The sequence below is a fragment of the Hevea brasiliensis genome, chromosome 4 (assembly GCF_030052815.1).
Source record: "Hevea brasiliensis isolate MT/VB/25A 57/8 chromosome 4, ASM3005281v1, whole genome shotgun sequence".
NCBI lineage: Eukaryota > Viridiplantae > Streptophyta > Magnoliopsida > Malpighiales > Euphorbiaceae > Hevea > Hevea brasiliensis.
In genome coordinates, this window is record NC_079496.1 from 111063701 (window position 1) to 111087415 (window position 23715).

Sequence of the window (23715 nt, forward strand, 5' to 3'; positions counted from 1 at the left end):
TAGGCCAATGGCAAAAGAAAAAAGAGACAAGATGAGAGGGTTGGGTTCATCATAAGGCTGTGTTGAGGGTGGTGGGGGACTGAGCCTCAGGTGAAAATAACAGAATTTTTTTGTTTTATGGAGAGACTTACAAAATAGGCTCACACTTTTTTTCCTTACTCTTTATCTTTTACTTTCATCATATGTATAAGGACACCACACAAGTTGAGGGCCCCACACCCCTTTTTTTAATTGTTATTAATTTTTAATTAAAAAAATTATTAAATATAATTCACTATAAATTTAAAATAAAAATATGTATGATCTATTTTTTTAAGTTAAAAATCAAGGAAGTAAAAATTATAATATGAATCAACTAAATAAAATTTTTTTAAAATTTTGAAAAAAAAAATTATTATTATTAAAAAAATTCATCCCAAATAAGTAATCCATGTGCTCAATACTCCAAAAATTCATATTATAGTTTCAGAAATTTTCGGCCAAATAAAATGTAAAATTAAATTATTGATAATTAAGAAAAATTGAAAGGGGTAGTATGGAAATAATGAAGAAAAAACAAGGGCAATGTATAATGAGAGAGAGAGAGAGAGAGAGAGAGAGAGAATTGGGAGGCACAATAAACAAGGGAAGTGAAGTGCAAAAATCGTTCGGTGTGAAATTGTCGTTTTATAAGCTCTTGGGGATATGACCGAACAGTAGTCCAACTCCACCCCTTCCCTTTTTCGAAGGTAACGGCTACATTTTTATGACTTCCTCCTCTGTCTTTGACTGCATACAACCAACTCATCCATTACTTATCACCTAACCACTACATTTCCCCCTTTTTTTTTATTTTTTACTGTTCAATTTCTTTTCAATTCCCAATGTGTTATTGTTAGGGTTAGGGTTTTAAGCAACAATTTTTAAAAATCCTAGAACAAAAAAAAAGCCTTTAATTAAAGGGGAAATGATGATGAATAATGAATCATAACAAATTGAGAGCCCGTGCCTACACCTTCTAATATGCAAGCAACCACCCTAATTTTTAATGGCAGTAGTGTGCAAATTAAAGGCATTTGATGCAATATTTAAGGCTTTTCTTTGAAAAATGCTAAGTAGAAAGTGGACTGCTGACCACTCACTGGTAACCCTAGGACATATTAATGGCGTTTCTCTGCATGCTTGAATAGGTGGGTGGACTCTGCCTACCAACACTACGCTATTATATGTGAGTGTGAGATTATTTACGTTAATAAAAGAATGCAAAATAAGTAGGAGAGATCTCTCCTGCCAACCTTGTAATAGATAATGAATATTGTTGCAGGGCAGCAGCACAATGCTCACAAGATTTGTCTTATGCCATATGTGAAATCTCTACTCTTTATCCACTCCCAAAGACTTGTCCTTACAGAGAAAAAAAAAATCTTGAGTAATTTTTACGAAGAGATGATGTCACAACAGCAAAAATTTTATCTTTATTCTTATAATAATTAAACAGAGAAAATTATATACATCAACATCATGAATGTGTGCATGTAAGCATGTAAGCTTAAAGAACGCAAAGATGTCCCTCAACTAGTATGCACCATTCTCAAAAGGGGTAAACCAGAGTTCTGAAAAATTCCTAATTAAGAAAGAAAGAAAGAAAGAAAGCTTCCTTCCTGTTCATTTCTAACTTCTTATTTGTTTTCTTCTGATGTTTGCACATGGGGAGGCGTCTATAGAACTAGCATTAGCATATATTTAGTGGGTTGAACGCCTTAAAATTTACACTTATGATTGCAACCAGAGCAAAAGCTTTTCTTTTTCCAACAGGTATAACTGCAAGCAGGGAAGTGGCCTAAAGCAATACTAAAGGTAGTACTGCAAAAGTTTTTTTTTTTTTTCCTTTTTTCTTTTTTCCTTTTTCAAAGTTAGATATTTTCTTGGGGTTTTTTTGAGATATATGATTATATTAAATTTTATAAATATGGATGTCCCTTTGGCCGAGTGGTTAAGGCGAATCTCTCAGGCGACGTGGTTTTTGTTTTCATTAATGTGCACCACCTTAAGCTGATGGTGGGCTCAAGAGGATGAAAATTGATGCAAAAATAACTTGTTTTTCTTCATCTTTTCGAGTTGGTTTTATAGGTGATCCTCAAGGGAATCCTCAAATAGGTGGTCATTGTTAACTGAACTAAAGGTTGCTACAATTTTAATACCAATCCACAAAAATTCAATGGCCTAGAAATTCCCACTTGTATTGGCAGATGCATACTCATGGTAATCCTTCTGTTGGGCGTTGATACAGTGATAAACTGAATAGGTACCTTGACTGCAAATGTTTACATATGCCAGCTTCACAGGTCAGAAACAGCTTAACAAGACCAGCATGGATGGAACTGGCACATCAAGCAGCTCATAAACTTCACATATGGCAATCAATTACATATGAAATTTTGAATCTTAAATCATAAAGCCAATTTGCTTCAAAAAAATAGACAACTGAAATTGGTAAATCATGTGGAAGGACAGAATAGGGATCCAGGTATTCTAAACATCATTGAAGCAGGAAGATCAAGAAGAAATGCCAAATATTCTAATGTCCGTACTTCTGGAATTCCCATTCACTGTTATCTGTTGATTCAACAAGGCAACAATAGAAATAAGAAAACCCATGTCACGTTGCCAAAAAAAGAGATTATAAAAAATGAAGAACGAGGGAGAGGAAATGTGAAGGAAGAAACATACCCAATGGACACACTTGACGATTCTTTAGCCACCGGCTGATGCAGTGAAAGTGAAATGCATGGTTACAAACCCCTGTATAGAGATCACTAGTTTAAATTTCAGGGGATATGGCCAATATTACTTTATATTTTAGATATTTATGACTCAATAAACAAATTCAAACACCAATAAGATAAGATCAAGTTTATGCATAAGAGGACAGATCGTAGATAGTTGCATATACAAAATCCACAAGCAATAAAAATCTGATGCTAAGACATCTTGCTGCTACTATTATACAATAAGCTTGATAAGATGCTGCTAATACATTTGGCAAACATTCTGAGCAAAACAAGAATATATTTGATTCTTGTCTAAGAAGAAAACTAAAAATATTACTGCCACCATCCGCATATCACAAAAACCAAAATGTTCCAGAATAAAGAATAACAAAGCAAATTTGACATACAAACCAACCTGGTATATAAATTTCAGAAAAGTTGCAATGCCATCTATTCAAAGAAAGCCAACTATTGTACCCTTTCTATATGGTCCATAACCCAACAAGCCATATAGAAAACCGAAAAAGGAAAATGAATCCTTGACTTGTCAATTAATATCAATTCAAGTAGAGCTATGAACTGGGCTTGGACACAAGGTTTCAATGAGTTAATTTTGAATGTTTTCACCTTTTTAGCATGATCAAGAAGTAGCAAGTCTTCATCTAGTAAGCCATCAGGACATACACCGTTCATTTGTGTACAAACAACAAAATGAGTTTCACAAGTCACAAACAAGCTGATAACTAGACTTAGTCCAAACATAGTTGAATTGGAATAATGAATATAATGTCAATCAAGGAGTAGTCTAATTGGTCTTTTTCTACCTCAAATGTGCATATATTGAAAATTTCTTAAGTTCGAGTCTTCCAATCTACTAATTATGAAATTTATCGTATTTATGTTGAGCCTTATCATAGAGAGGTAGGCGGAATGCAACCTCCAATAGTATAACCTACCAATTATTACTCAACCCATTAGGCCTAATTTGTATAAGGAAAGGTAATCAATACAAGTGTTGCACATAAGAGTTACAAAATAGAAAAGGCAATGCCAGCACTAACTGATCAATAACATCACCACTGTCAAAGTATACAACAGTCTTCAGTCATATAGACGCAATTCAAGTTGCTATAATGCCATAGTTCGAAGTTCAGATATAAAATAAAATTGGTTATAAAACCAAGCTTCACAAAACGTGCAGCATTTATCAGTTGCCAACAGCACAACTACTACTGTGGTTAAACTTCATTAAATTTTCAACGAGTGTCTGATACATCAATCGGTTGATTTTAGAGAAGGCATGCTTATGAACACATTGATAATATTTATATCCTACCTGTGCTGTATAATGACTAATAAAATTAACCAATTTACAGCCATTGGCCATTGAATTATTGCCTCGGTCAAACTAAATATTATGTCAAACTGAGCCAGGCTGTATTGGTTGGGTTTCTTACAAAATCCATTACAAAATCCCACCATAATCACCGATTATAATGAAACCGTACATTCGTCTTACCAAATAAAATTCTTAACGAGACAAAGAACAACAGCAATACAAATATGAAAACGCACACATCTTACGTCCAGACATTTAAAGATGCATAAAACAAATTGAATGCGCTCACCCCAAGCAACAGTGCATTCCTCACTGGTGGCACTAGCCTGGTTCGCTTGGCACTCGATGCCTAATCACCAAACCATAAACAAAAATCATATTAAAGAACAAATTACAGAATTAGATTTGTAGAGAACTTAAGCTAACCAAAATATCAAAGCAGAACAATACTTGAAATTGAAGAAAATAAAAAAGGATAACTCACATAGATCCATAATATGGTTCCTACAAATTGCACAATTATCCACAACAATATCTGAAATTCACAAAACCCAACATAATATAGCCACTGAATCAAGTAAAATCCAACAATAAACGCATAATACATCCGAAAATGCACACATACAGGCAAAAACACAAAATAAAGGCAAACTGTAATCAGAAAGTGTTAGGATCAGGGGTAGGAGAGATTACCCCATGCCCAGAGAGCAACGGCGTTCCACTTTTTGATCTCAAAGCGTTTGGGCTTCTTGGAGGAGGAAGAGGAGGACGAAGCAGCATTGCTGGATGCGTCGTCGACTGGAACCATGGGCACGTCGGAGTCCAAAGTCGCCATTATTTGTTCCTCTAGAGCAGCACAGCAGCCAGTAGAGCCGATGTAAACAGGCTCGTTTAAATTATAAATACGCAAAAATTAAATATAAAATATATTATGGTCAAATGATATATATACTTAAATAATCAACACCGTGGCAACATCATGACAACAAAAAGTGTAATAAAATTCATTTCCACTTACTTAATGTTCATATCACAACACAGCGTCATAATTAAATGCATTTTTAAGCTTTTTTTTCTTTTTTTTTTTTATTTAAGTGTAATGATTGTAATTTATTGAGTAAATTTTTGTTTAGCGCTTAAAAGACAACTTGTTTAAAAAAATATTTTAATTATTTTAAACTTTTTATAATTAAAATGTATTAATTTTAAATTAATTTTTAATATCTCTAATTAACATATTTAAATACATAGTTTTCAATAATACCTTTTACGATTATTGAGAAATTGTAACAATGGCAAGTTATTGAAATTAAAACTTGATACATTTTTGTTTTCAAAAATTAAAGAGTTTAGTTTAATTTATAAATTGGATTCTTTATTAAAGTTAAAGTGAAAGACAAAATATCTAAAAAAAATGAAATTAGTTAAAAGAATATATATATATATATATATATATATATATATATATATATATATATAATGTTTGTTAATGAGATTTTAACAGGCGTAGGTGTTGAAATTGATATCTTCTATTACTAATAAACTCTTATCTACTTTTTCAATATATTTATAAATATAAATTATAAGTTAATTAGTATTTAATTTGACTTATAAGTTAAAAAAAAAACTATGTTATCCTAATAATTATTTAAAAATATCAAAACTATCCTCATTTTAATAACTACAACATCAAATAATATTTTTTTTTATCATTTTGACAGATTAATTTTTTTTTAAATACCTTTTAATCAAACACTTGAACTATTTAAAAGTTAATTTTAAGTAGTTTTATTAAATAATTAACTACTTATTTTTGAATAAAGTAGTAAATTAAAAAATATATTTTAAATTAAAAGTTAAAAGTAAGTAGTTAAGTAAAATACTCAATGACTCAAATATTCAATATGGATGATGAATTTTTATTATCTAAACCCGGTTCACAGTAAATTTAGAACATAAGATGTATGGTGAAACTCATTTATTAAATATATGAGTATTATATATTTATATCTTAAATTCATAATAGACTATATCTAAGTAAGATTTTATCAATCATTATGTTTTATAGAATTAGTTCCTGCTCTTATAGGAGCTTATTATGTGTTAAAACCATGTAAATGATCGCTCAGTAACCACATAGACATATCTTTTGATTGATAAAATTCAAACAAATCAAACACTCCATACCATTCTTACCATGATGTAGAATCAATAACAAACACTAACAAAATAAGAGTAACAATGCACTAATTTGTTGATTCTCAATGTCAATCTTATTCATCAATTCCAAATAAGAGTAACAATGCACTAACAATGCACTAACATGCACAATTACATAAGAAATTTTGGGGAGATTTATTTATCCTAATAGCTGCTTATATTATAAATAGATTACAATCTCAAAAATCATATATTTTATGACAATAGCCAAAATTAATATACTAATTTCTAAAATTAGTATGATAATTTTCTGTGCTTATCAAACAGTTCCAAAAATTAACAGCATGCTAATTTTGGATTATGTTAACTTTTTTATATGATATTTTCAATGTTATGCATTTAGTTTCAAGTACGAAAGCCTAGCCCATAATTGAGAGAAAATGGTTGAATTGATTTGCTTGAAAAGTTTTTATCATTGTCTAATAATCAGAAATTTGATGTTCCACATTTAAGTGTTAGACACATTGAAGTTTAAAGTCATTGTCAACGAGATCATATTACTATTAAGCATCATTAGCATTTTGATGTATTTAATACCATCATAGACTTTCAACTACAAGAGTTAGACAGTAAGTTTAGTGAATAAATAGTGTTGGTTAAGGGTGAGCATTCGGTTCAAACCGAACCGAACTAAATTAAATTACCAAAATTAAGTTACTATATTTTAGAACCGAATCAAATTGAAATAAATGAAAAATCGAATCAAATCGAATCGAACCACTCTATTTCGATTCGATTCAAATCGATTGGTTCTGAATTTTATTTATTTTTTAATTTATACTTAATTTTCAAGTTATTTGGTTTGATTTTAATATAGTTTGAACATAATAACCATTAATCAATGAAATTAAGCTATGTATATATAAAATTACATATAATTCATAAATTTTTTATAAAAATAAATTAATTTAAAAATAAAAAATATCATTCGGTTCAGTTTGATTTAAATCAATTTTTTCTCTAAAATTGAACCAAACTGAAATAATAGAAATTTTTTAAATATAAAATTAAACCGAATCAAATTATATTAAAAATCAAATCAAATTACATAATTAAAGTGATTCGATTTAATTTTTCAATTTAAACCGAGTGCTCACCCTTTACTGTTAGTCATATGGGTGGGTAGTAATCAACTTTACCATTTATATTACAATGCTTTAGGGATTGACCGCCACACGGAGCGGTGTCCCAAAAGGATATATTGTGAAACTCTTATGCCTGCTCGTAGCATGTGAATGCAATGTTCTACAATACCTTAAACAAAATAAGATATGCCTTTATCGTTAACAATTGCTTTTGGTAAAAATGATGGCACATAATCGTAATAGCTCTCAAATTAAACGCGTTCAAGATGGAGCAGTGTAAAGATGGATGACAAATTGTCAACTGCCCTGCAATGCCTCAAAGGAAATAGTCTTAAATTCCCCCTCCCCCAAAAAGGGCAAGCTCCTTCACCACCTGAAGCCCAATTTTTGATATTGTGAACAATGGATTAGGCTTCAAAAGAACGGGCCTTCCTATGTAATGGAGACAGAGGTACTTGGGCTTGTCATGGGATCATATTGACTTGATCTATGTTTTTTTTTTTAATTTTAAAAAATAATAATAAATTTTAATTTAATGATAACGAAATCATATTCACAACTATAAACTTTCAGCGTGAATTTCAATTAAAAAAAAATAAAAAAAAAGACGGAAGTCTTTGGTCTTGAAAAGCCAAAGTAATGGTCACATCACACTGCGTAAACGAAATTATCAGCTTAAACCAAAACCTAAGCTCTCAATTCAAATTCTCTCCCAAACTAATACCCAATGGAAATAGCAAATTCCTCGTCAATGTCCACGAAGTTGCCCTGGTCTTCCCTGGCAAGCAGCACGAAACTACCCATGTATATATATAAAGCCACAAAATCAAGAATCATATAACATTTCCATCTTCTCTTCAAGAGCACACAATACCTTCTGTTTCTTCTCCAGAGACCTGCATCATGACTTCGTTTGATATGCTAGTGTTAGAGGGGTTGGGTTTTCATAATTAGCTACATATACTTGATAGGTTTGATATATATATATATATCTTTGGTAGGTTGAGTTCTTTTTGAAGGGAATTGATAAATAAAGATGCAGAGAGACAAGAGCATAGACAAGCCCCTCAAACCCAAAAAACATCGACGTCAAAAACGGTCGGGTGGTAGTGGCAGAAGCGGCGGCGGTGGCCACAACAACAATGGAAGTAATGACATGGCCATTCGACTCCTCTACTTCTTCCTTGGTGTCATTGTACTAATCCTGTTTCTGTTTTATTTTTCAAATTTTGTGTTGTATTTATTGGATTCAATGTAAAAGACAGTGGATCGATCTCCATCCACCGTGACTCTTATGAATAGCTATAGGTTTGATCATTCGATAATCTTGAGTAGAACGATGTAAATGGGTGGATGGAAATCGATCCATTGCATACTTGTTTGGAACCCATTAATCTAAATGATTTAGGTTTTAGAGTTTCTTCTTACCTTGGATTGCAAGTAATATATTCACCATTCTCGAAGTTCCTCCATTGATCCTACAGCTTAGTTTCTTGTTGATTTAATGTCTGTATACGAGTCTGAAACTAATGATATTTGATTTAATGGAATACAAAATGATATTTTTGAGCAATAGATATTAATTTTTAGTCTTTGATTCTTGAAGAAGGGCTTCTGTTTTGGGGTGGTGGGGATGCGTGGAGCCAGTAAAAGGAGTTGTAAGTCAAGTTGTCAATGCAGGATTGAAGGTTTCATTGACAGTGAGACTTGATTCAAAGATTGCAACTAACGATTACTTACTATTGAATTCAATTCTCTTTCTTTTTTAAATTGTCTAACGTTATTTTCTTCTTGTAATTGAAATTGTCTAATTCTATATTATCATTATTTAAGTCAAAACATGCACAACCACATTAAATATTTATTTTTGTATTTTTCCATTTTAAAAAAATTTCTTTACCAAATTAAATGAAATTAAAATTATTTTTTTTTCTCTTATTTTTCCTTCAATAAAAGAGTAAATCCATATTTGGAATTGAAATTGAAGAGTTAAAACAGCTTTTAAGCACTAAATATTGTTGAAAAGAACAGTTTAAAAAAATTTATTTTATTATTTTAATATTTTTTTAATTAATATTAATTTAAATTTAAATTATTTTTATTTAAAAAATTTTTCTTAATAATAATTCCAACAGCAATATCAAAAAATAATCTTGACTCAGTGATATGAAATCATGTATACAAATTCCCAATGATGAGACTCACCAAACAATTTCCTAAAAGAAGCATAGGAAACAACAATGTAGGTTTCCCTTTTATATAATCTATGTTTGTACTTTTGAAAAGTCTAGAAGTAAAAGATTTAAATCAATTGATGAATTTCATTTTAGAAAGACTAAAGTTGATAAAATTTAATTCTTTTAATTAAATAAATAAGTTACTTTGTAAAAAAATAAATTTATATTAAAATAATATAATTTTGTAAGAATTCAATTTATTAATAAAATTTGTTAGTGCAACTTAAAATACCCATATTTAAATTATATTTATTTTTCTGTAAATAAAGGTAAAATAATTAAGGATATAATAAATAAAGTCATTTTATTTTTGAATTAGTTCAAACAATAAAATTTAATGAATTTTATTATTTTAAAATATAAATTTTATTATAAATTTGTTTGGATTAAATTAATGAAATTAAATTGAAATGAAAATGATTCTTATTGAAATATATGTGATGTTTCAACTTTTCAAACCAACAAGAGAAGAGAGAAATCCTTTCAAGACCATTGTTGGCACAGAGATCCAAATTCATAATACATAGGGAATGCTTAGTATTATTACTATTAGAATTACTATTAAGAAATTTTTTAAAAATATATTAATTAAAAATATTAAAAAATAATTTAAAATTAAATTTAATAAATTTTAATATAAAAAATAATATTTTTTAAAATTCTTTTTTCAAAGACATTTAAAATAGCACTTTTTTCTTGAAAAAATAACTTTGGACTCTAAACTGCACATAGTCCTCCTTGATGCCTTGCATAAAGCAAAGTTATGGGCCGCGTTGGTATTACGCTTAGCTTAGTTGCTTACTCTGTGCTTTTAAAGAATGCTCCATTTAACTCATTTTTTAACTTTTGGTTTAATTTAATTTTTAATATTTTTTATTTTATTATTTAAATTTAAATTAATCCAATTAATATGCACACATTATTTTTTAAATGAAATAAACTCAATTTGTTCCATGTATTTTTTAAAAATGTCTAATTTAGTCTATTTTTAATTTTTAATCCAACTTAACCCTTTTACTTTTAATTTAAGTTCAAATTAGCTTAATGTATAACTCACTTCTCTGAAAAAATATCATATTTTATATTTTTAATTTTATTTGATTATAATTTTCTAATTTTAAGTAAGAAAATGAAAATTTAAAATAATATTTTTTATTTTAAATAATTAAAATTAATTATAATTATAATTTTTAATTAATTATATGAAAATAAAAATATTTTTTATTATTTTTCAATTTAATTATTTTATTTTTAGTTAATTAATGAAAACATAAAAATAATATTGTTTTCATACTTTCATTTTAATTATTAATATTAAATAATATTATTTTTATTATTTAATTTAATTAATTATAAAAATAAAATAATATTTTAATATTAAAAAATTAAAAAAATATATTTATAAAATATTAAAAAATAATGGCGTATGTATATCAATTAGACTAATTTGAATTTAAATCAAAAGTAGAGAGGCTAAATTAGATCAAAAGTTAAAAATGAGTAAAATTAGATATCCTTAAAATATACATGAGGCAAATTAAGCTTATTTCTAAAAAAAAAAATAATTCATGCACCAAGTGGTGAGTAAGTTACACATTAGATCAATTTGAACTTAAACAAAAAGTAGAAGAATTAAATTAAACTAAAAATTTAAGATGAGCTAAATTAAATATTCCTAAAATGTACCGGAACAAATTGAACTTATTTTCTCTAAATAAATGAGACCACAAAACTTTCCAATTAATAATTATGTTTTTCTCATTATTGCATCAAGTATTGGGTGGATCAAAGACTGATGTTTTAATCTACTCAATTCAATTCTAAAGGATAATTTAAGAGGAAAAAAAAATTCATTTATTTAGTTAAGATAATAAATTAAATTAATTATGTAACAAAATAATTATTAAAATTTGAATTAAAATATTAAAATTTAATATAAATTATTAATTAATTTTAAATTTTAAATAATACTATTTTGTTTATTAAGAACTCTTTTAAAATGGATTTCAAATAATATCATTTTATAAGGCATGCTAAAATTCACGCGCACATAAAATATTTTTCATATTTATAAGTTTAATATAAATTTAATCAATTGAAAAATTTTATAATTTTATTAAATTTAAATCTCGTGCGCACAGTGGGAGGGGACACAAGAGATTTTCTGATCTCAATTGGATTATACCAAAGATCAGCCATAAGCCCTTACTTTTTTACATTAGTTTTAGATGAACTGACGAAACATATATAAGAGAGTATTCCTTCGTGCATGATATTTGCGGATGATATTGTTCTAATAGATGAGACACCAGAAGGAGTCAATAGAAAGCTAGAACTTTGGAGAAGTACTCTAGAGTCAAAGGGTTTTAAGTTAAGTACAACGAAGACAGAATACATGCATTGCAAGTTCAGTGAAGGCCAAACTGGTGATAGGGAAGGAGTTAGTTTGAATAGAGTGATACTGCCCCAAAGTAATCACTTTAAATATCTAGGCTCATTCCTTCAAGCATATGGGGGATGTGAGGAGGATGTTAGTCATAGGATTAAAGCCGGATGGTTGAAGTGGAGACGTGCCACGGGAGTTTTATGTAATCGTAAGATTCTCAATAAATTGAAAAGAAAATTTTACCATACAACCATACGACCGGCTATGTTATATGGTAGTGAGTGTTGGGCACTAAAAGAGTCGTATACATTTAAGATAAGAGTTGTAGATATGAGAATGTTAAGGTGAATGAGTGGCCATACTAGACTAGATAAAGTCCGTAATGAGAGTATTAGAGAAACGGTAGGAGTGGTGCCAATTGAAGATAAGTTGAGAGAAGGGAGATTGAGGTGGTTTGGTCATGTGAAGCGTAGACATACAGAGACTCCAGTTAGACAAGTAGAGCACATTAGGTTAGAGGATAGAAAGAAAAAAAGGGGTAGACCTAAATTGACTTGGAGGAGAGTAGTACAACATGACCTAAAAGCATTACATTTTTCTGAGGATTTAACCCAAAATCGTTCAGAGTGGAGAAAGCGAATTCATATAGCCGACCCCAAATTTTTTGGATAAAGGCTTAGTTGAGTTGAATTGAGTTGTATTAAATTTAAATCCCACATTTTTAAACTTTTCATCTGAACACAAAGGAAGTGCTCATAAATACTATTTTTGTTAATTTCTAATCAAGATGCCACACTTTTATTTGTTAGTTCATTATTTCCTTAATAACAAACGTATAATGACAATAAATAAGCAATTTTGGGACAATTATACCAACATTAAATACGATTAATTGCTTATATTTTAATATATTATTCTATAATCTGTGTTATTCAGATATTGGTGAAATATATTTAAATAAACAATTTCAATGAAAAAATTGAAAGAAGTGCATGTTCTTTGCATTTCACATTGATTGTGAATGAGTGTATATAGATTTATAAAGATAAATGCACCTTAATAAAATTATCATGATTTTATTAAAGAACTTATCTCTTTTTGAACGATGTGTATATATTTTTAATTAAAAAAAAATTACTAATAGGTGAGCCAATGTGTGCCTATTAGTGGCAAAAGAAAACTCGAGGCATGCTTATTTGTCAATGCACTAGACTTTTGTGATCCAATATCGGTGATCCAATATCGGCTATGGACGAGTGCATGTATGGGCTTACAAGAGTTAACATGCCTTAGTAAAATTACCACAATTTTACTAAAGACTATGTGCCTTCCTTGAATCTGTGTATCCACACTTCTATGCAGTAGCAATATGGCTTATATATATATATAAAACAGAGTAATATTCCCAAGAAAATGCTACGTGACATTTTTCTTGAAAAACTTGACACATGTCACATTCCATTAATAACTCTTTTTAATACTCTTGTATAATAATAATTATTTAATTCTTTTTATTTTTCTTTTTAATTATCAATATTATTTACCATTATGCCTTAACATTTATATTTTAAATTATTATTTTTCGTTAAAATTTGATTTTTAAAAATTAAAACTTTTTGGGATTAAATACAATATTTAAAAATTATTTATATTATTTTTTTATAAATTTATTTACATAAAAATATTATTTATCACATGTCACTCTCCATAATAATAATAATAATAATAATTTAAAATAAAAAATAATTAATAACAACAACAATAATAATAAAAGTCAGTGATGACCATTAATTTAAAGAAAAGTTTATCATTAATTTGTAATCTCATAATCAACTATCATATAATTTAATCAACCTTAATATATTTCATATCTTTTATAAATATTTTTATTATATTGTTATATTGTTTATTATTTTTTATTATGAAATATTTGTTAAAAAATTTGAGAGATAAAAAGTATAGTCTATATAAAAAGTTATAAAAATAAAATATAGATATTTAAATTATTTATAATTAGTATGTATTAATTTTGATGTTAATAATTTAATATTATTTTTATTTTTTTTAATATTAATTAATGCTTATTATTATTATCATTATTGCTAACTTATGACTATTGAATTGAAATGGTCAAATAATTGAAAAACATCTTACTATTATAAAATTTGAATTTAAATTCTTTTGTTATCGTTTTTTCAATTAAATAATATTTATAAAATTAAATTTTTATTTGAATAGTTTCCATTTGTTTGTCCATTTGTAGTATGTCATATGAGACATTTATATATATATAAAGTAAAGAGGTTATTGGACCTAGGGGTTTTAATATGTGTTTTGATGATAATAAATAATTAGTATGTTACTAATCTACCTTGAAAATATTTGTGTTAAAATTGTAGGTCCCAATTTTAAAATTAAAAAATTGCTTCAAATTAATATTGGGAGAGAGCAAGAATTTGAAACAAAGGTCAAGGAGACACTACAATATAAATTTTTTTTTTTTTTGAATCTTTTGAATCTCTATTGATTGGTTATGTTGGCTCAAGTCTAGGTTTTTCTAAATTTTTTAATGTCTCTATTTTTAACTTTTTCTTGACTAAGGGAGAGTAAAATGAAATTTTCACTTACGAGAAATACAAATTTTTTTTTGAAAGTGTTTTCATTGAAAAGTTTATCAAATTAGTTTTCCAACAGTTTAAACGGATCAAAAATCTGAATTCTGATAAAAAAGTTATGAGTTTTTAAAATGTAAGTGCTATTTTGTGCATTTTTATCCAGAGAGCACTTCAGTAGCTGAAGTTCACTTTTTAAATGATGTTTTTTGAGTTTTTAAAGTCTAAGTGTTCTTTTTGTCCAAAGAACACTTCAGTAATTGAAGTTCACTTTTTAAATGATGTTTTTTGGCGCCCCAATCTTTGGCAGCCGAATTTGAGTTTATGCAACTCGATAAAACATAATTTTGGGTAGTTGAACGGCTATATTTATATTTAATTCAACCCTAATAGTTATTTTCTTGTCAAAACTATAAATAGAGACAATTTATTACCGAAGAGAATGGATAATAACTATTTTTTGAGAATTTATTATGTTTAAAAGATTTTCTTCTTCTCTCTCTCCAGAACTTAAGCTATCATAATTGATTGTTAAGAGTTTGATAGTTTGAGCTGTAATTTCTTAGTTCTGAGAGTTAGTTCAAGGTTGTTGTGAACATTTATTGCTACTTGAATATAATAGGGCATTAAATTGCTCTTGAGTGTAAAAGGATTTATAAAAAAGTAAGGGTTTGCTCTTGTGGTGACTGTAAGGGATTTATTCTTCATCCAAAGAAAAATTTTAGTGGAGTTAACTCTCAAGGAGGGCCTTGAGGAGAGGACGTAGATAGCCGAACCTCTATAAATTTTTTGTGTTCATTGTTCTTCTCTCTCTTCATTGTGCTTATTCTCAAAATTCCCTCTTAGCCTTCAAAATTTTTAATTAATACTCAATTCAACCCCCCCCCTCCCCCCTTCTTAGGTTGCTATAAGGGATAACAAGTGGTATCAGAGTAAGGCTCCATTCAACAATGATTTAAATATCTTGGAGCAAAGATCAATGGCAGCCTTCAATGCACAAGAAGGTCAATCGGTGGTAAGACCTCCCTTCTTTCATGGGAATGACTTCTTATATTGAAAAAGTAGAATGTTTTATTTTCTTAAATCAGAAGGAGTTAACTTGTGGGATGTTATAGAGAATGGGCCATTCACCCCAACTAAAATTATAGATGCTATGCATGTAGCTAAGTCAAAGGGTGAATAGAGTGAGCAAGAGAAAGAAGAGTAACTCTAAATGATAAAACTATTCATGTTTTATTTTATACACTAAGTAGAAGTGAATATAATAAAGTGTGTATGAAGTCTACCGCAAAAGAAATTTGGAATACTTTAGTGATTACTCATGAGGGTACTAGTCAAGTAAAGGAGAATAAGATAGATTCTCTCATCTATCAATATGAGTTGTTCAAGATAAAGTTAGATTAAACCATAAGTCAAATGTATAATAGATTTGTGGAAATCATAGGGATAATCAAATCTCTTGGAAAGACATTCACAAATGAGGAGCTAGTTATTGTATATACTAGATCATTAAAAGATAGTACTTCCTAGATATAAATTCAATTTTTTTCTTAATTTTAAAATGGTGGTATTCATGTATTTACAAAAGAGTGATTCATACCTACAATTGAATATATACACCTTTAATTAACCATGGTAGGTTTCATTTAAAAATACATATATGTGATTTTTTTTTGGTTAACCCCATTTAAAAATTATAATTATAAGGCTTGCAATATAATTCTATCTTTGGAATACACACACACACTAGGGTTGTGCACAGTTCTTAGGGGTCTCGAATCGAATCGAAAAATCGTATTAAACTGACAAGAATCGTACCAAATCAAAATTATTTTGATACTTTAGTTCAATTTTGATTATTCACTAAGAATCAAATTGAAACCGTATCGAAAATGTGCTAGGCAAATTGAGCTTATTTCCTTTAAAACATGACGCACGTATATTAATTGAGCTAATTTGAACTTAAACAAAAAATAGAAGGGCTAAATTAGATCAAAAGTTAAAAATATGTTAAATTAGACATCCCTAAAAAGTACAAAAGGCAAATTGAGCTTATTTCCAAAACACAAAAAACCAATTCACGCACCAAATGATGAATGAGTTGCATATAGGGCTAATTATAAATTAAATAGAAAGTAGAATGGTTAAATTGAACTAAAAATTAAAAATGAGTTAAATTAGACATTCCTAAAAAGTATAGGAAGCAAATTGAGCTTATTTCCTCCAAATAAATGAGACAACAAAACTTTCCAATTAATAATTATGATTTTCTTATTGTTGCATCAAGTATTTGGCGGATCAAAGACTGATGTTTTACTCTACTCAATTCAATTCTAAAGGATAATTTAAGAGGAAAAAAAATTCATTTATTAAGTTAAGATGATAAATTAAATTAATTATGTAAGAAAATAATTACTAAAATTTGAATTAAAATATTTAAATTTAATATAAATTATTAATTAATTTTAAATTTTAAATAATACTATTTTATTTATTAAAAACTATTTTAAATGGATTTCAAATAATATCATTTTATAAGGCATCCTAAAATTCTCGCTCACATAAAATATTTTTCATATTTATAAGTTTAATATAAATTTAATCAATTGAAAAAATTTATAATTTTATTAAATTTAAATCCCACATTTTTAAACTTGTCGTCTGAATACAAAGGAAGTGCTCATAAATACTATTTTTGTTAATTTCTAATCAAGATGCCACACTTTTATTTGTTAGTTCATTATTTCCTTAACAACAAACGTATAATGACAATAAATAAGCAATTTTGGGACAATTATACCAGCATTAAATACGATTAATTGCTTATATTTTAATATATTATTCTATAATCTGTATTATTCAGATATTGGTGAAATATATTTGAATAAAAAATTTGAATGAGGAAATTGAAAGAAGAGGATGTTCTTCAGATCTCACGTCCATGGTGAATGAGCATATGTATGAATTTATAAAAATTAGTGCATTTTGATAAAATTGTCATAATCTTATTAAAAATTATGGCTTTTCCTTAAATCAGTATAGTGTATATCTATTTTCTATAAAAAAAAAACAAAATAATGAGGGATGAGTCAATGTACACGCATTCGTAGCAAAAACACTTAGGTTCCCATCCATCAATGGACTAGTTTTTTAAGATTTGGCACATTGTTTGTAGATAAGTATGTGCAGGTGGGGATGAGCAATCGGTTCAAACCGAATCGAATTGAATTAAATTATAAAAATCGAATCGTCAATTTTAGAAATCGAACCGAGTCGAAATTGGTGAAAAATTAAATCGAATCAAACCGTTTTATTTTGATTCGGTTAGGTTTAAACTGATCGGTTTGATTTTTTTATTATTTTTTAATTTAGACTTAATTTTCAAGTTATTTGATCTAATTTTAACTTTGGTTTAAACCTAATAACTATTAATCAATGAAATTAAATAATTAATATATATATAATTAAATATAATTCATAAATTTTTCATAAAAATAAATTAATTTAAAAATTGATTCGGTTCAATTTGACTATATAAATTACTATTCAGATCGGTTTGGTTGAACCGATTTTTTTCTTCAAAACCTAACTGAACCAAAATAACTGAAATTTTTATAAATTAAAATCGAACCGAACAGATTAAACTTTAAAACCGAACTGATTGAACCGAATTGACTCGGTTCGGTTTGATTTTTCGATTTGAACCAAATTCTACTCAACCCTATGTGCAGGGAATTATAAGGGTTTAGGCCCATGTGTATATAACTACGTTCGATAAAGAAAAAATTGAATGATTCTATGGAAGTTATCACTCTCTTGTATTAAAAAATAGTATTTTCTTATATATAAAAATTTATTTTTTCTTTAATTTTAAAATGGTGGTATTAATGTATTTAGAAAGGAGTAAAACCTATCTACATTTGAGGGTATATACCTTTAATTAAAATCATGGTAAATTTATCAACAGGGATTCTGTATCCCTTAAATAAAACTGAGTGTTTAATCCTTATAATGGAGAAAATTTTCATTGAGAGTACGTTACCCCTCCTCAACGCGAGTAGAATTGGGTCTAGTTCAATATACTAAAAGATACCCATAAATATATAAAAATAAATATGTAATTTTTTATTGGATGATAATTTAAAAATCACAATTGCAGGGCTTCCAATATAATTCTATCTTTGAAAAAAAAAAAAAACCCAACATGGATACGGACGTAATTTGTTTCTCTTAAAGAAATGTTGGGCTAATAGCAATGGCAATAATTACAATTAGGTTTCTGTCACATTGTATATAGAAGAGCAGGAATTTAAATATATTTCTTAAGAAATCAATGATATAATATTAATTAATTATCACTAATCACTTATCTAGATTAATAAACTAAACATTCCAATGTTGCAGCTGGGCTCAGAGGCTGCCTGTTGTTGGGTTGATTAATTGATCAATTCTTTCTTGGATTATTATTATTATTTTTCCTTTATTTTCTTCAATGATTAAACAAAGGAGAAAGGGACAGCAAGCAAATTTGGAGGTATATGTGGAAATAATTAATGCCATTATTGCAGGGCTAAAATAATATTAAATTTAATTTATTATAAATTTAAAATATAAATATATATAATTTATATATTTAATAAATAAATTTTATTTTATATTTTAATTTATAATAAATTAAATTTAAATAAAAAATTTTTAAGCAAAAGAAGTCCAATTGACATGAGGGCTGCCATGCGTAAAAGTAAACGATGGAATTGGAAGTTGGAGTTAAATCACCAATAGCATCTCCGCGTTTTCTATTTCAAACTGCTTAGCTGTATGGTTGACAACGTTGAAAATTATATTTTTTTATTATTTTTTGATATTAAAGGACAACAAAATCTTAAAAATAAATTATATATTACACCATTCCCATCATGAAAATAGCAAGCAAAGAATCAAATTATGAGTGCCTATAGAAATGAAATGTAAAATTAGCTTGTCTTTTTTTTAAGATAAAAAAAATTTAGCAATTCATTAACAAATTTTATAATATAAATAATATATATCTTTTTTTAAAAGAAAAAAAATATAATCATAAATAATTAAACATTTTTATTCCAAGATGATACGAGCTAGAAGAATAATCTTCTTATTAATTTTTTTTTAATTTTATACTATTAAAAAAAAATTATAACACTATTTTTTTATAAATTTATTATTTTTTGAGCCGTAAAAGAGATTAAATTAATAAACATTAATAAAAGAATAAACCGCACTATTAAATTCTATTGATAAAAGGTTAGTGCTTGAAGATTTCTCAATTAAAAAAAGTCAATGATATACAGACACTGTATTTTAAACTTCTAAAGAACACGTTAAATATAGCAAGAAATAAATAAAATTTGCTAAAAGAGAGAAAATAGAACCTTAAGAGAATAGAATCCCAATATTAAAAAAGAGAATTTCAAATCTATTCATAACAAAAACAGTTTAAAATAAATAAATTCAAAATTGTTTTAAATGGACATAAATTCTGAGAATTTATTGAAAAAAGAAAACTCAATATTAATGGGGAAATCTAAAGGAGAAAAAGAAAAGAGAAAAAATGGTGTGAACAATGAAGAAGAAGAAGAAAGAAAGGGTTTTAATGATACAGAATATTTATTTTTATTTTTAAAGATATGAAAAACTTAATTTTTTTTTTTTTTAACTACAAAACAAGTATCTGTGTCTAATAAAAATCACAAGAGATCAAAAGCTATGTGAATGATTATCACTATCATTAATTAAGGCTTCCACACAAGAGCTATCACATTCTAAAATAAGACGATGCAAGTTCAAATTTCATGCTAGTTTAAAGCCTTCATTAATTGCCCACAATTTACTCCAATAATAACTAATCAATGCCCTGAAGTGGCGACACAATCATCACACCATTGAAAAAATCTGCCAATTGTACCATAAAAAATATATATAATTTTGTATAATATGCAAATTTTTCAACAAGTCACCAAAAATAAATTGAACTCCCATCCATGCCAAATTGCCCAGGCAAGATGAGATTATACAAGTCAAAACGTTTGAAAGAAAGAACAAATCCAAGTAAAACTAGTCCTTCCACAAGAATAATTCTTACACTTCTTCTTCTTCTTGTGCCTAACTTGTGTTGTCACAATATGCAAATTCAAGGATAACAGAAGAAAAGAGTTTGTATTTACATTAACTTAATTACAGTTTTGGCATTTAATTTCTATGCTCCCTTGGCTTCTGGGTGCAGGGGAGAATCAAACCCATTTCTGTGATTTTGGCGTAGAGCAGTTTCTGAGTGAATGGCTGGGGACCTTGCCGATTTGTGGTGATGCCGCCTATGGCCATGGTGGAGTGGATGCTTTTGGTGGTGATGGCCATTTTCTTTCTTCACATCTTTCTTGGGTTCAGTGCATTTTTTAACATCTTCTTTAGGATTGTCAGCTTCGGTTGGAACTGTGTACACGAAGGGTCCACATGGGATATCATCAAAATCCTTGAGTGGTTCTAGGATCTTCACAACTGTGCTCATTGTTGGTCTCTGTTTTGGCCTGTGGCTCAGGCATTGATAAGCCAATGCAGCGGCCTTTCGAGCCCCTGTTTCCGAGTACTGGCCTTCGAGTCTTGGGTCCATTATCCTCCCAAGTTTTCGAGCTTCATTCAACATGGGTCTTGCCCACTCTGCCAGGTTCTGTTCTCTTTGAGGGCGGCTCTTGTCCACAGACCTTCTCCCGGTAAGAAGCTCCAGGAGCACTACTCCAAAACTATACACATCGCTCATTGCCGTCAAGTGACCTGAAAATAATCCATGTCATGTTAATTTTCAAAACCCTCAGTAGAGTTATAAAAGCAGGGGAAATTATGGGTTTGTTTAATACTTCGATAAATTATAGTTACCTGTCATGATATATTCAGGAGCAGCATAGCCTTGCGTTCCCATAACTCGGGTGGAAACATGCGTATCAGATCCTTCAGGACCATCCTTTGCTAGCCCAAAATCTGAAAGTTTAGGTGTATAATCCTGCAGCCATTAATGAAACCGCAGCATATAATTAGTCAAACAATAATGAAGAAGATTAATTAAGTTGATTATGAAGAGATGCTTACCGAGTCTAACAAGATGTTGGAGGCTTTGAAATCCCTGTATATAACAGGTTTTTCTGATTCATGGAGGAAGGCAAGACCCTTTGCAGCTCCAAGAGCAATTTTCATTCTGCTCGACCATGGTAGTGATGCAGAATATCCTGAACATCAAGAAAATATCATGGGTTAATTAGTACGTTCTTAATATTTTGTTAGTGTGTCTAATGAGTATGGAAAGATTATAATAATAAACTTGTAATCTGCAGAAAGAACATACTTCTAAACAACTGATTCTCTAAGCTGCCTCGTGGCATATATTCATAAACTAAAAGCCTATGTTCCTCTTCGCAACAATAGCCAATTAGCTTCACCAGATGTGGATGCCTCAACTGCCCAAGAAAGATCACTTCCGTCTGCCAGAATCACAAATTAAAATATTTAAGTTTATCAAAACCCAAAATTGAAAGCTACTTCAATTGCCTCAAAGGAAGAGTATAATAATTAATTAATGAATTAATATCGTGCAAGGCGCTCACCAACCACTCCCTATGACCTTGTAAGCCTTCCAGGTCTAAGAGCTTGACCGCAACAGGCTGAGCCTCCAAGCCAGGCTTGACCTTGTCATCAATGAAGCCCTTGTGCACTGGTCCAAATCCTCCTTCACCAATAAAGTTGCTTGACGAGAAGCCCTGTGTGATCACCTTAAGCTCGGCGAGAGTAAAAACGTGAAGGTTTGAACCAGCAAGAGAAATAGAAAGATCCTCGGAGAGTGAACTGGGATTGCTCAAATCAGAGAGTGAAATCCTCTGGAATGAAGTTTGTTTAGTGACCTCCTTCTTGGGTTTCGATGATGATGGTTTCTCTTTCTCCTGTGACTTGAAACAACTGGAAAGCATTGATATCCACGTAACCTTCTCCACAGTCATTGTTATTGATGAATGATTCTGGAAACTCTCGACAAGGAGAGAGTTGAGGAGGAGGAGGAGGAGGAGGAAGAGAAGGTTTGGTGTAAATGAGGTGAAGGAGGCTTGCAAGGCTTAAATAGGAGAGGCTAAAGGCCTAATAATATTCAAATCTCCAACAGTTATCCAAACGCGGAAAAAGAAGGCAGAGGTTTCCAACTATTCCCACCACACCCTTTGATTTTTTATTTGTTTTGGCTTAAATTTAATTGCACTTTTAGCTTTTTTTTTTCACTTTTTATTCAATTTAATCCAGAGATTTCAATTTAATTTTAATTTAATTTAAAAATTAAACTTCTTAATTTTTTAATTTAAATTAAGAAATTAAAAGATTAATTTTAAAATTTATGATCTAAATTTCTTAATTTTTGAGTTAAATTGAAAATTTTTAACTAATTTAGATAAAAAAATAAAAATAAATTAAATTAAATTTCTTCCATAAATATATGAACTAAATTGAATATTTTATCATTTTTTTTATATTTCATTTGTCATCTTTGTATTATTTTATTTTTCTATACAATTAATTTTAATTTAGATTAATTCAGTAGCTAAAACATATCACTCATAAGGTAAAATAAATTTTAAATCTCTACAATTCCACTCTTCCAACTCTAATTCAGATAACTAAGGACCTTCAGTTTACAATACACTAAATTAAAAGGAAAGTGTGATCCAAAGATACTAAATAATGGCTGTGATATTAAGTATTTTTAGAATATTTGATTAATGGGCTATGAATCATAGGTCTACCCAGTTGGTTGAAGGAGGATGATACGGACGGCTACCCCTTCTTGACTTTTGCCTGATTATTAGAAAAAACTAAAAAAGCAAAGAAGGAGACATCACTTCTTTTCATCTCTGGAAGCTTTCCTGTATATATGAAAACAAATTCTATCTACAATAGAGGAATTGGTTCCCAAGCAGTAACAATCCCATCTTGTCTTGTCTCAGTGATCTTAAAATTATTTTAAAATATATTTAAATTTCAATAAAAAAAAAACTAATCTTTATATCAATCAATAAGTGTAC

At 28.7% G+C, this 23715-nt stretch overlaps 2 protein-coding genes across 3 annotated transcripts; both read right to left on the bottom strand.

Annotated features, from left to right (window-relative positions):
* Nucleotides 1-2123: 2123 nt before the first annotated feature.
* Nucleotides 2124-5014, bottom strand: LOC110639647 (RING-box protein 1a). 2 transcript variants are annotated; one of them, XM_021790682.2, is made up of 5 exons: nt 4783-5012; nt 4574-4624; nt 4379-4438; nt 2710-2781; nt 2124-2595 (listed from the first exon to the last, which is right to left on the bottom strand). In XM_021790682.2, exons 1-5 carry the CDS (start codon nt 4922-4924, stop codon nt 2558-2560), a joined length of 363 nt encoding a protein of 120 aa, XP_021646374.2. In that variant the 5' UTR covers nt 4925-5012; the 3' UTR covers nt 2124-2557. The 2 variants fall into 2 exon arrangements, with proteins under 2 accessions (XP_021646374.2, XP_021646375.2); XM_021790683.2 differs by lacking the exon at nt 4574-4624 and having other exon boundaries at nt 4783-5014.
* Nucleotides 5015-20564: 15550 nt separating this feature from the next.
* Nucleotides 20565-22740, bottom strand: LOC110631563 (serine/threonine-protein kinase RIPK). Its single transcript, XM_058145925.1, has 5 exons — nt 22258-22740; nt 21999-22134; nt 21746-21882; nt 21536-21659; nt 20565-21433 (listed from the first exon to the last, which is right to left on the bottom strand). Exons 1-5 carry the CDS (start codon nt 22645-22647, stop codon nt 20862-20864), a joined length of 1359 nt encoding a protein of 452 aa, XP_058001908.1. The 5' UTR covers nt 22648-22740; the 3' UTR covers nt 20565-20861.
* Nucleotides 22741-23715: the final 975 nt, after the last annotated feature.

Excerpts from the sequence above, each read along its gene's own strand:
- LOC110639647 (XM_021790682.2), bottom strand. The coding sequence starts at position 4,924 with ATGGCGACTTTGGACTCCGACGTGCCCATGGTTCCAGTCGACGACGCA. Across the intron at positions 4,625-4,782 it reads CGTTGCTCTCTGGGCATGGG|ATATTGTTGTGGATAATTGT; the intron begins GTAATCTCTCCT and ends TGTGAATTTCAG. Across the intron at positions 2,782-4,378 it reads GGAATGCACTGTTGCTTGGG|GGGTTTGTAACCATGCATTT; the intron begins GTGAGCGCATTC and ends ATCTCTATACAG.
- LOC110631563 (XM_058145925.1), bottom strand. The coding sequence starts at position 22,647 with ATGACTGTGGAGAAGGTTACGTGGATATCAATGCTTTCCAGTTGTTTC. Across the intron at positions 22,135-22,257 it reads AAGGTCATAGGGAGTGGTTG|ACGGAAGTGATCTTTCTTGG; the intron begins GTGAGCGCCTTG and ends TGATTCTGGCAG. Across the intron at positions 21,660-21,745 it reads CCAACATCTTGTTAGACTCG|GATTATACACCTAAACTTTC; the intron begins GTAAGCATCTCT and ends TAATGGCTGCAG.